General features: G+C 49.1%; 1 protein-coding gene across 1 annotated transcript in view; it reads right to left on the bottom strand.

The window, feature by feature from the left end:
* LOC137617705 (uncharacterized) overlaps window positions 1-679 on the bottom strand; it is a 1,783-nt gene extending 1,104 nt beyond the window's left edge. Inside the window, exons 1-2 of the mRNA XM_068347703.1 lie at window positions 104-679; window positions 1-38 (exon numbers count right to left, since the gene is read on the bottom strand). The exon at window positions 1-38 is cut by the window's left edge and continues 679 nt beyond it. Coding sequence (XP_068203804.1) covers window positions 1-38; window positions 104-679 — 614 coding nt within the window. The remainder of the gene's footprint in view (window positions 39-103) is intronic.
* Window positions 680-13,948: the final 13,269 nt, after the last annotated feature.

A 13,948-nucleotide genomic window follows, 5' to 3' on the forward strand; every position in this document is an offset into this window, starting at 1 on the left:
GACTGCTGCTCCCTTCCAAGTACAGAGACTGCTGCTCCCTTCCAAGTACAAGGGACTGTTGTTCCCTTCCAAGTACAGGGGACTGTTGTTCCCTTCCAATTACAGGGGACTGCTGCTCCCTTCCAAGTACAGGGGACTGCTGCTCCTTTCTCAGCACAGGGGACTGCTGCTCTCTTCTCAGTATAGGGGACTGCTGTTCCCTTCTCAGTACAGGGGACTGCTGTTCCCTTCCAAGTACAGGGGACTGCTGCTCCCTTCCAAGTACAGGGGACTGCTGCTCCCTTCCAAATACAGGGGACTGTTGTTCCCTTCCAAGTACAGGGGACTGCAGCTCCCTTCCAAGTACATGGGACTGCTGCTCCCTTACAAGAACAGGGGAGTGCTGCTCCATTCCAAGTACAGGGGACTGCTGCTCCCTTCCAAGTACAGGGGACTGTTGTTCCCTTCCAAGTACAGGGGACTGTTGTTCCCTTCCAAGTACAGGGGACTGTTGTTCCCTTCCAAGTACAGGGGACTGTTGCTCCCTTCCAAGTACATGGGACTGCTGCTCCCTTCCAAGTACAGGGGACTGTTGCTCCCTTCCAAGTACATGGGACTGCTGCTCCCTTCCAAGTACAGGGGACTGCTGCTCCCTTCCAAGTGCAGGGGACTGTTGCTCTTCCCTCTTTACAAGGTACATACTAGGTACCCAGTGTTAAGAAGATGGCACAGACCGACAGGCACGGGCCGGTGGTTGAGGGGCTGGGGGTTGATAGGTTGGTACAGCCAGCAACCCCCTCTACCTCAATCAAAAAAGGGAAGAGTACCTGGTACTGTACTATTTCTGTCTCTGCTGTGATTAATGCTAGAGCTCTTTCTCTCCCCCATTTTACTGCAGTCTTGGTACGTTTTGACCCCCATTTACGTTGCTGGTTCTGTCCTTGAGTGGTATACTTTTGGAGGGAGTAGATCTCTAGAGCAGCTTGCTACACCCTCTACCCAAGGGTTCTCGAGATTCTCCTGCACCACAAGTACTGGACCTTGGCCTGGTACCATCGTAAGCAGAGAACCCTGTGTTAGTGTGTTCCTACAAGGAAGTCCTTTCACTAGAGAGTGCAGTGACCTGGGCGAAGCGACCTTTGCGCAACCTTTACGTAGAACTTCGGGGTCAAGGCCTTTTCTGGAGCTGCCTTTGTCAGATCTTGTTACTTTGGCCTTGTATCAAATTGACAATCAAACCTGTGGATCTATGACCTCTCTTGCTTCCAGTTGATCAAATATGATTCAGCACCCAACACTCCTACAGCAGAAAATGCTAAGTATCAGAGTCCCTTGCATCACCACCAATACAGATTGGCCCATCACCATGTACACTATCAGGGGGACTCTCCTTGAAAATATTCAAGTTGGAATACACATTCTTCTCGGCTTTTGAGTTGGCAGCCATAGAGTCTACTGCCATGGTCACCTTCCAAGCTGTATCATGGCTTCACCAGTGTTATGGCACGGTTATGTACTTTTTCAAAGTCGACAGGGTTATCAGCCCCTGAACCATTGGAGAGAGTACCAGAGTTTTCTGCTGTCTGGTCAGAAGCCTGTGACCTTCATGGCACACCTGTCAGCTAACCAGTGAGCCAACTGGTTTTGAAGAGGTAAGTTAGTCCAGAGGTAGCTCTGACACTCCATATCATGTCGGAGCAGGCGGCAACATTTCTTTCAAGGAGTCATGTGCAGATGACGATGGAAATATTGAGAAATGATTCGCAGGACTCCCTGATCTATCGTTCAGTCTCACTTAGGGGCTCACTATCAGGGGGACTCTCCTTGAAAATAACCTTCTCAGCTTTTGAGTTGGCAGCCATAGAGTCTATTGCCATGGCCACCTTCCAAGCTGTATCATGGCTTCACCATTGTTATGGTATGGTTATGTACTTTTGCAAAGTCGACTGGTTATCAGCCCCTAAATCATTGCAGAGAGTATCAGAGTTTTCTGCTGTCTGGTCGGAAGGCTTTGACCTTCATGGCACACCTGTCAGCTAACCAATGAGCCAACTGGTTTTGAAGAGGTAAGTTAGTCCAGAGTTAGCTCTGACACTCCATATCATCTCCATATCATGTCGGAGCAGGCGGCAACATTTCTTTCAAGGAGTCATGTGCAGATGACGGTGGAAATATTGAGAAATGATTCGCAGGACTCCCTGATCTATCGTTCAGTCTCACTTAGGGGCTCTGGTTCTCCAAGTCTGTCTGCGGCCAAACTTCAGGGTTCACCTAACATTCAAGACAGCTTGCTTTCTCCTCTGCTTGAAGGGGTCCTTTATATGCACAACCTTTTGAAGAAGGGTGGTAGAGAAAGGGAGGAGGGAAATAGAGAGAGTAGCATTCCCCCTCTCTTGCTACCGCAAGTAGGGCCATGAGTAGTGGGATGCCTGTCGTGACATTGGACAACTTAGCAGCGACACTGAACAGAGCTTTGGGGTAGCAAGAGTCCTTCAGTACAGGACTTACCTTACCTTTTCTGGGCTGTCAGGCAACTCCCCACCTCACAGACCAATAGTATTTACCAAGAATCCTCCAACAGCACTGATAGGCCTGGCCTTACAGACAGAGGTGAAGCTATGTTGGAGAATACGCTTGATGTCATCCAAGACTACTCTCTTCCTGGTGGAAAGTTGACTTGGTGGTAGAGACATCATCAAGCTCTCTCATCTGAACTCATTTGTTTAATAAATGAAGCTCAGAAAGAAAACTGTATGGTCAGTACCTGAGTTCCATCAAAGAAGGAGACTTCATGCATTCATTGGATCTGAAGAATACGTACTTCCAGGTACCCATCAATCGATCCCCTCGGAAGCACCTATTATTCTTCCTCGACAGTACAATGTACCAGTTCAGTACTTCGTATTTTTAAACATCTGACTTACCTGGTAGTCATATATATATATAGCTTAGTCTCTGACGTCACGGCAGAAATTTCAAAACTCGCGGCAATCGCCGATTGGGTAGCCAGGTGTACCACCAGTGCGCCCTCTACCCAGGTACCTAGAACCATTCCAATCATTCCTTAGATCTTCCCTGACGCCTCACCGGCGACATCGTTGGATTTTCACTCGCTGTAGCCTGTGTATAATTGCAGTTATTTTGGTGATGTACAATTTGGCTTTGGCTTTCGCTCGTTTGGATTTGTTTTTGGATTTTTCTTGGACCCGATTAGATTTTGTTGTTTTGACCCTTGCTTGTATGATCTCTCTTTAAAATATTCATAATGTCTGACTCTTCTTCAAGTATTAGAAGGTGTGTGAGAGGTTGTAAGATCTGGCTTGCTAAAGCCTCTGTTGATCCCCACTCCATTTGTGTGAAATGTAGAGGTAAAATTTGAGTTGGTTGATCATTGCGATGAATGTGTTATTTTGTCTGAGAGTGAGTAGTTGGAGTATGACCGCTACACTCATAAGCTTGAAAGGGATAGGATCAGAAGAAGTAAGAGTTTATCTCGTTCTTCTAAAGATTGTTCCCCTCCCCGTGTCAACGAACCTATTGATCCTTCCCCTGTAGTGGTATTTCCAGATCCCACTACTGTTACTCCTAATGAACCAACTCTAAAGGACATGATGGTGGCCATTCAGGCCCTGGGCGTGAGAGTGGAGTCGCTCGCAGGGGACAGGACCAAGTTATGGTCCGATGTTAAAGTGTTAAAGAGTGCTAGTGTCAGTGCTAAACGTTCAGTGAATTTAATCAGTGCATTAGAGGGTGCGTCTGCTCGGACCTGTCATTCTCCTAGCCATAGACCTCTTCCAAGCTCCCCAGCCTCTAGGAGAAGGAATGTCGACAGGCGAAAGGAAACGAGAGGTGTTAGCACCCGAGTAGTCGTCCCCTCGAGCGTACCTGTTGACGCTTCACAGGACGCTCGCCCTCGCCATGGGAAAGGCGAGGGGAAAGTGTTTTCGTCCTCATCGGATGACGCAGCGCCCAGACGGGGCTGGCGTCTCGCATTGAGACCTCTGAAGAGGAAGATTGCCTCTGTCGAGCAGCGTCGTGTCATGACGCCTCAGGCTCCAGGTTGCAGCCATTAGAGCAGTCGGGAGCGTTTTCCTTCCTGCTCCGAAGAATGTTCTCCTGCCAAGCGCCCTGCTACGTCGGTAGGAGATAGAAGGAAGTCAGAAGCTGTCAAGCGTCCATCCCCACCGGTTGGAAGACAGTTTTCGGAGGCTGGCATGACCTCTGTGCATGCTCCTCCTCCTCCTTCAGATTGGTATTTGTCCCCTGAACACTCTGCGCTTTCCTTGAGCGACGTAGAAGGCAAACTTGTTGAAGAAGCAGCGTCTCCTGTTTGGCCACAACAAGAAATTTATCCTAATCTAAGTGTACTGCAAGATATGCAGCAGAAACTTTCCTCCCTCATGCAAGTCTATCAGCCTGCAGACAAGAAGAGAGTGGCTCACCAAGATGCCGAGCATCAGGATTCTTCACGCCTTGACGCCAAGTGTCAGAAAGCTAAGAGTCGAGAGGTTCTTGACGATGAGCGTCGAGTAAAGGAACAGCTTACCAAGCGTCGGGAACCTGGTAGCCATGACGCCGAGCGTCGAGTAGAGGAACAGCTTACCAAGCGTCGGAAACCTGGTAGCCATGACGCCGAGCGTCGTAAGGAGGAACATCATGCTAAGCGTCGAGAGACTGGTACGCATGACGCCGAGCATCAAGGAGTTGGACGTCGGGACGCCGAGCGTAAGAGCCTCGGACGTCATGAAACCGAGCGTCGAGATCGCGAACGTCATAGTTCCGAGCGTCAAGATCGCGAACGTCATAGTTCCGAGCGTCAAGATTGCAAACGTCATAGTTCCAAGCGTCAAGCGTTGGAACAACGTGACGCCAGGTGTCATGATATTGGACTCCTTGACACCAGAAGTCAGGATATTAAGGAGTTGACTCCTAGGAAACAGGACACCTCTACCTCGATTAGAGACCTGTCGGAAGAAGGGATCGACGGTCACCTTTCCCCTTGTGATCATTTAGAGGAAATCTCGGAAGGAAAAGATCCTAAGACTCTTCATCCTTCGGTGGATTTAAAGAAACTTATGAGAGTTTTTTCCGAAGAGTTTCCTAATTATTTTGTGCCTGCTGCTCCTCGTTCCCCGCCTTCAGAGTTTACGCTAGGGAAGGCGTCGAAGGAGTCTCTGTTCATGTAGATGGTGTTGTCTCGCTTTTCTAAGGGAGCCTTGAGAATGATGGAGGACTGGATGCAATCCAAGAAGGAACAGGGAAAGACTGTTTTTTTCTTTTCCCCCAGCCAGATTGGCTTCCAGATCTAGCATTTGGTACGAGACTGGAGAAGCTCTCGGCTTGGGAGTTCCTGCCTCTGACCAAGGAGACTTTTCGAGTCTAATGGACGCTCCTCGTCGGACAGCCATGAGAAGAACCAAAGTGTTCTGGTCAACGTCGGAGCTGGATCACCTTCTCAAAGGCATCTTCAGAGCTTTCGAGGTGTTTAATTTCCTTGACTGGACTCTAGGAGCCTTGGGAAAAAAGGTTTATGCTTTGAAGGATGTGGACACTGAAAGCCTCGTCCACATTATGTCTTGCATGGACAAAGCCTTAAGAGACGGGTCCAACGAGTTGGCGGCCCTTTTTTCGGCGGGTGTTCTTAAGAAAAGACCCCAAATGTGCTCTTTTTTGGCTAATGGGGTTACACCCATACAAAAGTCAGAATTGCTGTACACACACTTTTCTTCCTCCCTTTTCCTTCAAAAGCTGGTCAGAGAGGTCTCTTCCGCTTTAGCCCAAAAGGCCACACAGGATTTGGTGTCTAAAACAGCAAGGAAGGTTCTGCCTACTTCCTTCTCAAGCCGCAAACCTAAGGAGGAAGCTCCATCCCATCAGTTTTCGCAGCCCTTTCAAGGGAAAACTTTCAGCAGGGGTAGTACCAGACCCGAGGGAAGGAGAGCAAAGAGAAGAGGCTCGAAACCAGGGCAAAACAGAGTCTGACTGCATTCACCTTCAGACAGCAGTAGGAGCCAGACTAACCAACTTCTGGCAAGCTTGGGAGAAGAGAGGAGCCGACCTTTGGTCCATACAGTTACTGAAGGAGGGATACAAAATCCCTTTCGTAGGGAAATTCCTTTAGTAGTAACTCCAATAGATCTCTTTGCCAGATACAGAGAGGAATCAAAGTTCCAGGCGATGCAACAACAAATGTCTCTCTCATTGGAGAAGGAGGCAATAGAGAGGGTGCGAGATTTGTGGTCACCAGGATTTTACAAGCGCTTGTTCCTGGTTCCCAAGAACTCGGGTTGGATGGAGACCAGTCCTGGATGTAAGTGCTCTCAACGTCTTCGTTCAGAAGACGAAGTTCTCTATGGAGACATCGAAATCAGTCTTAGCAGCAGTAAGAAAGGATGACTGGATGGTCTCTTTAGACCTCCAGGATGCTTACTTCCACATCCCCATCCATCCGAACATCAATAAATACCTGAGGTTCATGTACAAGGAGGAAGTTTTCCAGTTTTCAATATTAAACTTACCCGATAATCATGTAGCTGTCAACTCCGTTGCCCGACAGAATTCTATGGAGGGATACGCCAGCTATCACAATACTAGAAGGGGGTGTACTTACAGCGCCACCTGTGGCCAGGTACTATAGTACTTCTTGTTGACACCTCTTCAATTTTTCCTCTGTCGTGCTTCTGGCAAGACGTTCTGGGATACGCTTATGATCTTCGAGTTTTTTCACGGCTAATTGGTGAAGTATTCTCTCAGATTTCGGCTGTCGCTTTACTGGAAACCTTCTTATATTAGCTTAGATAGCTTTTATATAGTCCTGATTAACGGTTATCGATCTTTTGCTTGATTTTGGAACCCCCCTTGGCTAACTCTTTGGATTCAAGATGTCTGACATTTCGCAAGCCCCCACCCATAGACGATGTAGGTCTTGTAATAGGCGTATTCCGAAGGCCTCAGTAGATCCTCACACCGCTTGTTCTGACTGTAGGGACAGGCCCTGTCAGTTAGAAAATCGATGTGAGGAATGCGCCGGACTTTCGGAACTTGAATTTGTCCGTCTTTTGAAATATTCAACTAAGTTAGAGAGAGGTAGAGTTAGGAGGAGTTCTTCTCACTCTTCACTTTTTTCCTCACCTCATGATCCCCTACCTTTTCCTACCCCTGTAGTGGCTACCCCCGAACCTACTATTTGCCCTCAGCCTGATTTGTCTGTTGTTTTGCGTGCTATTCAGGCCTTAGGCGATAAAGTAGAGTCAGTGGTAAGTGATCACAAGTCTCTTATGGCCGAGGTCAAGGAACTGAAGGTCAAGAGTGCAGTGGGTGGGATTAGTGCCAGTGCTGTGACGAGTGCTAGTGTCAGTGCAGTGCCAAGTGCTAGTGTCAGTGTCAGTGTGGTGCGTGAGGATACTTCTATGCGTGCCTGTCGTCCTCCCAGTCCGGGACCTCTTGCAAGCTCCCAAGCCCAGGGGAGAAGCAATGTCGAAGGGCAAAAGGGTTCGGCAGGCCTTGATCGGCGCACTGAAGTATCCTCGGTGGTTGCGGGCGTGTCTTCCAAAGACCGTCACTCCCACCTGCAGACGATTGAGCCCGTCTTCTTCTCGTCCGCTGATCAATTGTCAGGCAAGAAACGTTGGACTCAGGTCTCTAGACCACTCAAACGCAGAGTCCAGTCCGCGAGTGCTCAGCCAGGCTGCAGTCATTGGCTCAGCTCTGACTCGCCGCAGTCATCAGTCGACTGCACTCCGCCCAAGAGGAGTAAGGTTCTGCCACAACAGAGCTCGACTGTTAAGGCTTTACCTCAGCCTACTGTAGTTTCTGCCGACCCCAAGTGGACTCTACTACAGTCCATGCAAGCACAGCTTTCGGACTTAATGCGTGAGTGTCGGGCTGAGAGTGTTGCGCCTCCGCCTCCGCCTGCACTCCCTCCGCCTGCGCTCGCTCCGCCTGCGCTCGCTCCGCCTGATCGCAGTACCACCTGCCAGGCGTACGATGTTGAGCCACGTTCTGAGTTTGCTGTTCCCAGTGGTGTTCAGCCTCCGCCTTCCTTAAGGCAACCTTTACAATGGGATCAGGAGGATTATGCCTCTCTTCCTCCGCCTCCACTTGCTGCTCCACCAGTGATGCAACGCTCGGTTGAGGTACAACAACCTCTCCCGTCCATGAGTCAGTCTCCTCAGCTCTCGCTGCAGCGAGCTCAACCCTCCACAAGGCAAGCACCACAACACCTTAGCCTTGCGCCTCAGGAGCCTCAGCTTGCGAGACATTTACCTTGTTCTGCGCAGCCTCTACCTCATCGCGCTCCGCTCACACCGCAGGAACAGGAACTTGCTACTCCGCTTCCGCCAACCGCTCAGCAAGCGCAACCCTTGGGTTCAACCACTCATGCCAGGAGTCAGCCTCCTCCACCCATGCGCCTTCCTTCTGCTTCGTCTGTTGTTCAGCCTTTGCAGTCTGAGCCTCAGGTTTTCCCTCAACAGATACTTGAAGAGGAAACCACTAATATTGTTCCTACTCGTTCTGACTCTGCTGTTCAGCATTCTTGTCCGATCTCTTCGCTTCACTCTGGTGATGAGGCTTCTGATGATGAGGCGGCACACCTGGATCCCTCGTCAGACGTGGATGAATCCAAGCCTTCTCCACAGTCTATTGACTTTCGTAAGGTCTTGGCTCTGCTTAGGGAGGTTTACCCAGACCACTTTGTCTCTGCTATTCCCCGCTCTCCACCTTCTGAGTTTTCGCTGGGCATACAGCAAGCTAAGTCCACCTATACTAAGCTAGTCCTAGCAAGGTCCTCTAAGAGAGCGTTAAGGATCTTAGGGGAGTGGATGCAGACTAAGCAACACCTTGGCAAAACTTCTTTCATGTTTCCTCCGACTAAGCTCACTTCGAAAGCGAGCGTTTGGTATGCCACAGGAGAAGCACCAGGCTTGGGAGTACCTGCCTCTGCCCAGGCTGACTTCTCAAGTCTGGTAGACTCGCCTCGGAGAACTGCAATGAGGCGCTCTAAGGTTTGCTGGACCTTCTCAGACCTTGATCACTTCCTGAAGGGAGTATTTAGAGCATTTGAGATGTTCAACTTTCTAGACTGGTGCCTGGGGGCCCTCAGCAAGAAGACCTCACCTGCGGACAAGGATTCTGCCATGCTATTAATGTCCTGCATGGATAAGGCCATTAGGGATGGATCTGGTGAGCTTGCGTCGATGTTTGTATCAGGGGTTCTGAAGAAAAGGGAACAGCTGTGTACCTTCCTTTCCTCCAGCATTACACCTTGTCAAAGGTCACAACTCCTTTTTGCTCCGCTCTCGAAGTTCCTCTTCCCCGAAGAGCTGGTTAAGGACTTGTCTGCTGCCCTGATACAAAAGGACACACACGATCTTGTAGCCTCATCGGCTCGTAAGTCTAAGGTTGCTACCTCAGTCCCCAGGACTTATCGCTCCCCAGTGGCTGATACCCCTGCTACGAGGTTCATACCGCCCTTTCGTGGTAGAGCCCCCAGCCGAGGAAGCTCCCGTCCAGACTCTTCCAGGAGCAAGTCTAGGAAAGGCTCCAAGACCTCTAAAGGAAAAAACTGAATCTCCGCATCTCCAGACAGCAGTAGGAGCCAGACTCAAGATCTTCTGGCAAGCCTGGGAAAAGAGAGGTGCAGACGCCCAGTCTGTCAGTTGGCTGAGGGAGGGTTACAGGATTCCATTCTGCCTCAAACCACCTCTGACCACATCTCCCATCAACCTCTCTCCCAACTACAAAGAAGAGGACAAGAGGCTAGCATTGCACCAGGAGGTGTCGCTACTTGTGCAGAAGAAGGCAGTGGTTATAGTCCGGGACCATCAATCCCCGGGCTTCTACAACCGTCTCTTTCTAGTGGCCAAGAAGACAGGAGGTTGGAGACCGGTGCTGGACGTCAGCGCGCTCAACGCGTATGTCACCAAGCAGACGTTCACGATGGAGACGACGAAGTCGGTCCTAGCAGCGGTCAGGCAGGAGGACTGGATGGTCTCGTTGGACTTGAAAGATGCCTACTTTCACGTTCCTATTCATCCAGACTCCCAACCTTTCCTGAGATTCGTTTTTGGAAAGGTTGTCTACCAATTCCAAGCCCTGTGTTTTGGCCTAAGCACAGCTCCTATGGTGTTCACTCATCTGATGAGGAATATAGCAAAATTCCTCCACCTTTCGGACATCAGAGCCTCCCTCTACTTAGACGACTGGCTGTTGAGAGCCTCCACGAGTCGTCGCTGTCTGGAGAGTCTCAACTGGACTTTGGACTTAATCAGAGAACTGGGTCTGTTAGTCAACATAGAAAAGTCTCAGCTCATTCCCTCCCAATCCATTGTGTACCTGGGAATGGAGATTCGGAGTCAGGTTTTTCGGGCTTTTCCATCGGCCCCCAGGATAAGCCAAGCCCTAGAGTGCATCATGAGCATGCTGAAGAGGAGCAGTTGCTCGGTGAGACAGTGGATGAGTCTCACAGGGACCCTTTCATCACGCCCTGTTCGTCGAACTAGGGAGACTCCACCTCCGCCCTCTTCAATTCCATCTTGCAGCTCATTGGGACAAGGGTTCGACTCTCGAAGCAGTCTCTATCCCAATCACCCAAGAGATGAAGACCACTCTCTTGTGGTGGAAGAAAAATCTCCTTCTCAGGGAGGGCCTATCGTTGGCTATTCAGACCCCCAATCTTCATCTCTTCTCAGATGCATCGGACTCGGGCTGGGGTGCGACCTTGAACGGACGGGAATGCTCGGGAACGTGGAACGAGGAACAAGGAATGCTCCACATCAACTGCAAGGAGCTACTAGCAGTTCATTTAGCCCTGCTGAACTTCAAGTCCCTCCTGCTAGGCAAAGTGGTGGAGGTGAACTCAGACAACACCACAGCCTTGGCTTACATCTCCAAGCAAGGAGGGACCCATTCGAGGAGCCTATACGAGATCGCAAGGGACCTCCTCATTTGGTCAAGAGGTCTAAACCTCACTCTGGTCACGAGGTTCATTCAGGGCAATATGAACGTCTCAGCAGATCGCCTAAGCAGAAGGAATCAGGTCATTCCCACGGAATGGACCCTCCACAAGAGTGTGTGCAACAGACTTTGGACCTTGTGGGGTCAACCTACCATAGATCTGTTTGCCACCTCCATAACCAAGAGACTTCCGCTGTACTGTTCCCCTGTTCCAGACCCTGCAGCAGTTCATGTGGATGCTTTTCTACTGAACTGGTCCCATCTCGACCTTTACGCATTCCCACCGTTCAAGATAATAAACAAAGTTCTGCAGAAATTCATCTCGCACGAAGGGACACGGCTGACGCTGGTTGCTCCCCTTTGGCCTGCAAGAGAATGGTTCACAGAGGTACTTCAATGGCTAGTCGACATCCCCAGGACTCTACCTCTAAGAGTGGACCTTCTACGTCAACCTCACGTAGACAGGTTGCACCCAAACCTCCACGCTCTTCGGCTGACTGCCTTCAGACTGTCGAAAGATTCGCTAGAGCTAGAGGCTTTTCGAAGGAGGCAGCCAGTGCGATTGCCAGAGCAAGAAGGGTTTCCACTCGTAGAGTCTACCAATCTAAGTGGGAAGTCTTCCGGAGCTGGTGTAGAGCCAATTCAATATCCTCTACCAATACCTCTGTGACCCAAATAGCTGACTTCCTTCTACATCTTAGGAATGAGACATCCCTTTCAGCCCCTACGATTAAAGGGTATAGGAGTATGTTGGCTTCAGTTCTCCGCCACAGAGGTTTGGACCTTTCTTCCAACAAGGACCTTCAAGACATCCTTAAGTCTTTTGAGACGTCTAAAGAGCGTCGTCTATCCACTCCAGGCTGGAACTAGACGTAGTCTTAAGGTTCCTTATGTCACCTAGGTTCGAACCTCTCCAGTCAGCTTCCTTCAAGGACCTTACCCTCAAGACTCTATTTCTCGTCTGCCTTGCAACAGCTAAGAGAGTCAGTGAGGTTCATGCCTTCAGCAAGAACATTGGTTTCACGACCGAATCTGCAACATGTTCTTTTCAGCTCGGATTCCTAGCAAAGAACGAACTTCCTTCACGTACTTGGCCTAGATCGTTTGAAATACCTAGCCTCTCCAACATGGTAGGTAACGAACTAGAGAGAGTTCTTTGCCCTGTCAGAGCTCTCAAGTATTATCTTAAGAGGTCTAAACCTATTCGAGGACAGTCAGAAGCCTTATGGTGTGCCATCAAGAAACCTTCGAGGCCCATGTCCAAGAACGGAGTTTCGTATTATATAAGGCTTCTGATTAGAGAAGCCCATTCTCACTTAAAGGAGGAAGATCTTGCATTGCTGAAGGTAAGGACCCACGAAGTAAGAGCCGTAGCTACTTCGATGGCCTTTAATAAAAACCGTTCTCTGCAGAGCATAATGGATGCAACCTATTGGAGGAGCAAGTCAGTGTTTGCATCATTTTATCTTAAAGATGTCCAGTCTCTTTACGAGAACTGCTACACCCTGGGACCATTCGTAGCAGCGAGTGCAGTAGTAGGTGAGGGCTCAGCCACTACATTCCCTTAATCCCATAACCTTTTTTAACCTTTCTCTTGAATGCTTTTATTGTTGTTTTTATGGTTGTTACGGTAGGCTAAGAAGCCTTCCGCATCCTTTTGATTTGGCGGGTGGTCTATCCATTCTTGAGAAGCGCCTGGGTTAGAGGTTTTGTAGAGGTCCTTTAGTAGGGGTTGCAACCCTATATACTTTAGCACCTTTGGGTTGATTCAGCCTCCAAGAGGAACGCTGCGCTCAGTAAGGAAGACGAACTTAAAAAAGAGGCAGAGTAACGGTTCAATTCGACTTCCTTACCAGGTACTTATTATTTCATTGTTATTTGAGATAACTGTTATATGAAATATGGGATACTTAGCTATCCTTTAATCTTGTACACTGGTTTTCACCCACCTCCCTGGGTGTGAATCAGCTACATGATTATCGGGTAAGTTTAATATTGAAAAATGTTATTTTTATTAGTAAAATAAATTTTTGAATATACTTACCCGATAATCATGATTTAATTGACCCTCCCTTCCTCCCCATAGAGAACCAGTGGACCGAGGAAAAATTGAAGAGGTGTCAACAAGAAGTACTATAGTACCTGGCCACAGGTGGCGCTGTAAGTACACCCCCTTCTAGTATTGTGATAGCTGGCGTATCCCTCCATAGAATTCTGTCGGGCAACGGAGTTGACAGCTACATGATTATCGGGTAAGTATATTCAAAAATTTATTTTACTAATAAAAATAACATTTTCGGGCTCTTTGTTTCGGCCTAAGCACCGCCCCTCAAATCTTTACGAAGCTGATGTCAAATGTAGCGGGTATGCTACATTCAAGAGGTATCAGAGCCTCCCTGTATCTGGACGACTGGCTACTCAGAGCTCTTTCCTACAATCGCTGCCTGGAGGATCTGCAGATGATGTTCAGGTTATCAGAAGAACTGGGTCTTCTGATAAAGAGACAAGTCTCAACTGACACCATCCCAAGAGATCATTTATTTGGGGATGGAGATTCGGAGTCGAGTTTTTCGGGCTTTTCCATCTGCCTCAAGGACGGAACAAGCCCTGGTGAAGCTTAATTGCTTTATAGAGAAACGAAAGTGTTCTGTGAGATTTGGATGAGTCTGTTGGGAACCCTTTCCTCGTTGGAGCAGTTTGTCTCCCTGGGAAGACTGAATCTTCGCCCTCTTCAGTTCCACCTCAATCTACTTTGGGACAAAGGAAAGGAACTGGACACAAAATGTATCCCCATTACAGAATCTGTAAAACGTTGCCTTCAGTGGTCGAACGACCCTGTCAAGCTTCAAGAAGGTCTTTCTCTAGAACAGAGGAACCCAGACCTTGTGTTGTGTTCCAACGCTTCGGACTCGGGGTGGGGAGCAACACTGGGCAAGTTGGAGATCTCAGGTTCCAGGACAAAAGATCAAGAGATCCTCCACATAAACCAGAAGGAGCTGTTGGCAGTCCTGTT

Source organism: Palaemon carinicauda, chromosome 23 (assembly GCF_036898095.1).
Source record: "Palaemon carinicauda isolate YSFRI2023 chromosome 23, ASM3689809v2, whole genome shotgun sequence".
Lineage (NCBI taxonomy): Eukaryota > Metazoa > Arthropoda > Malacostraca > Decapoda > Palaemonidae > Palaemon > Palaemon carinicauda.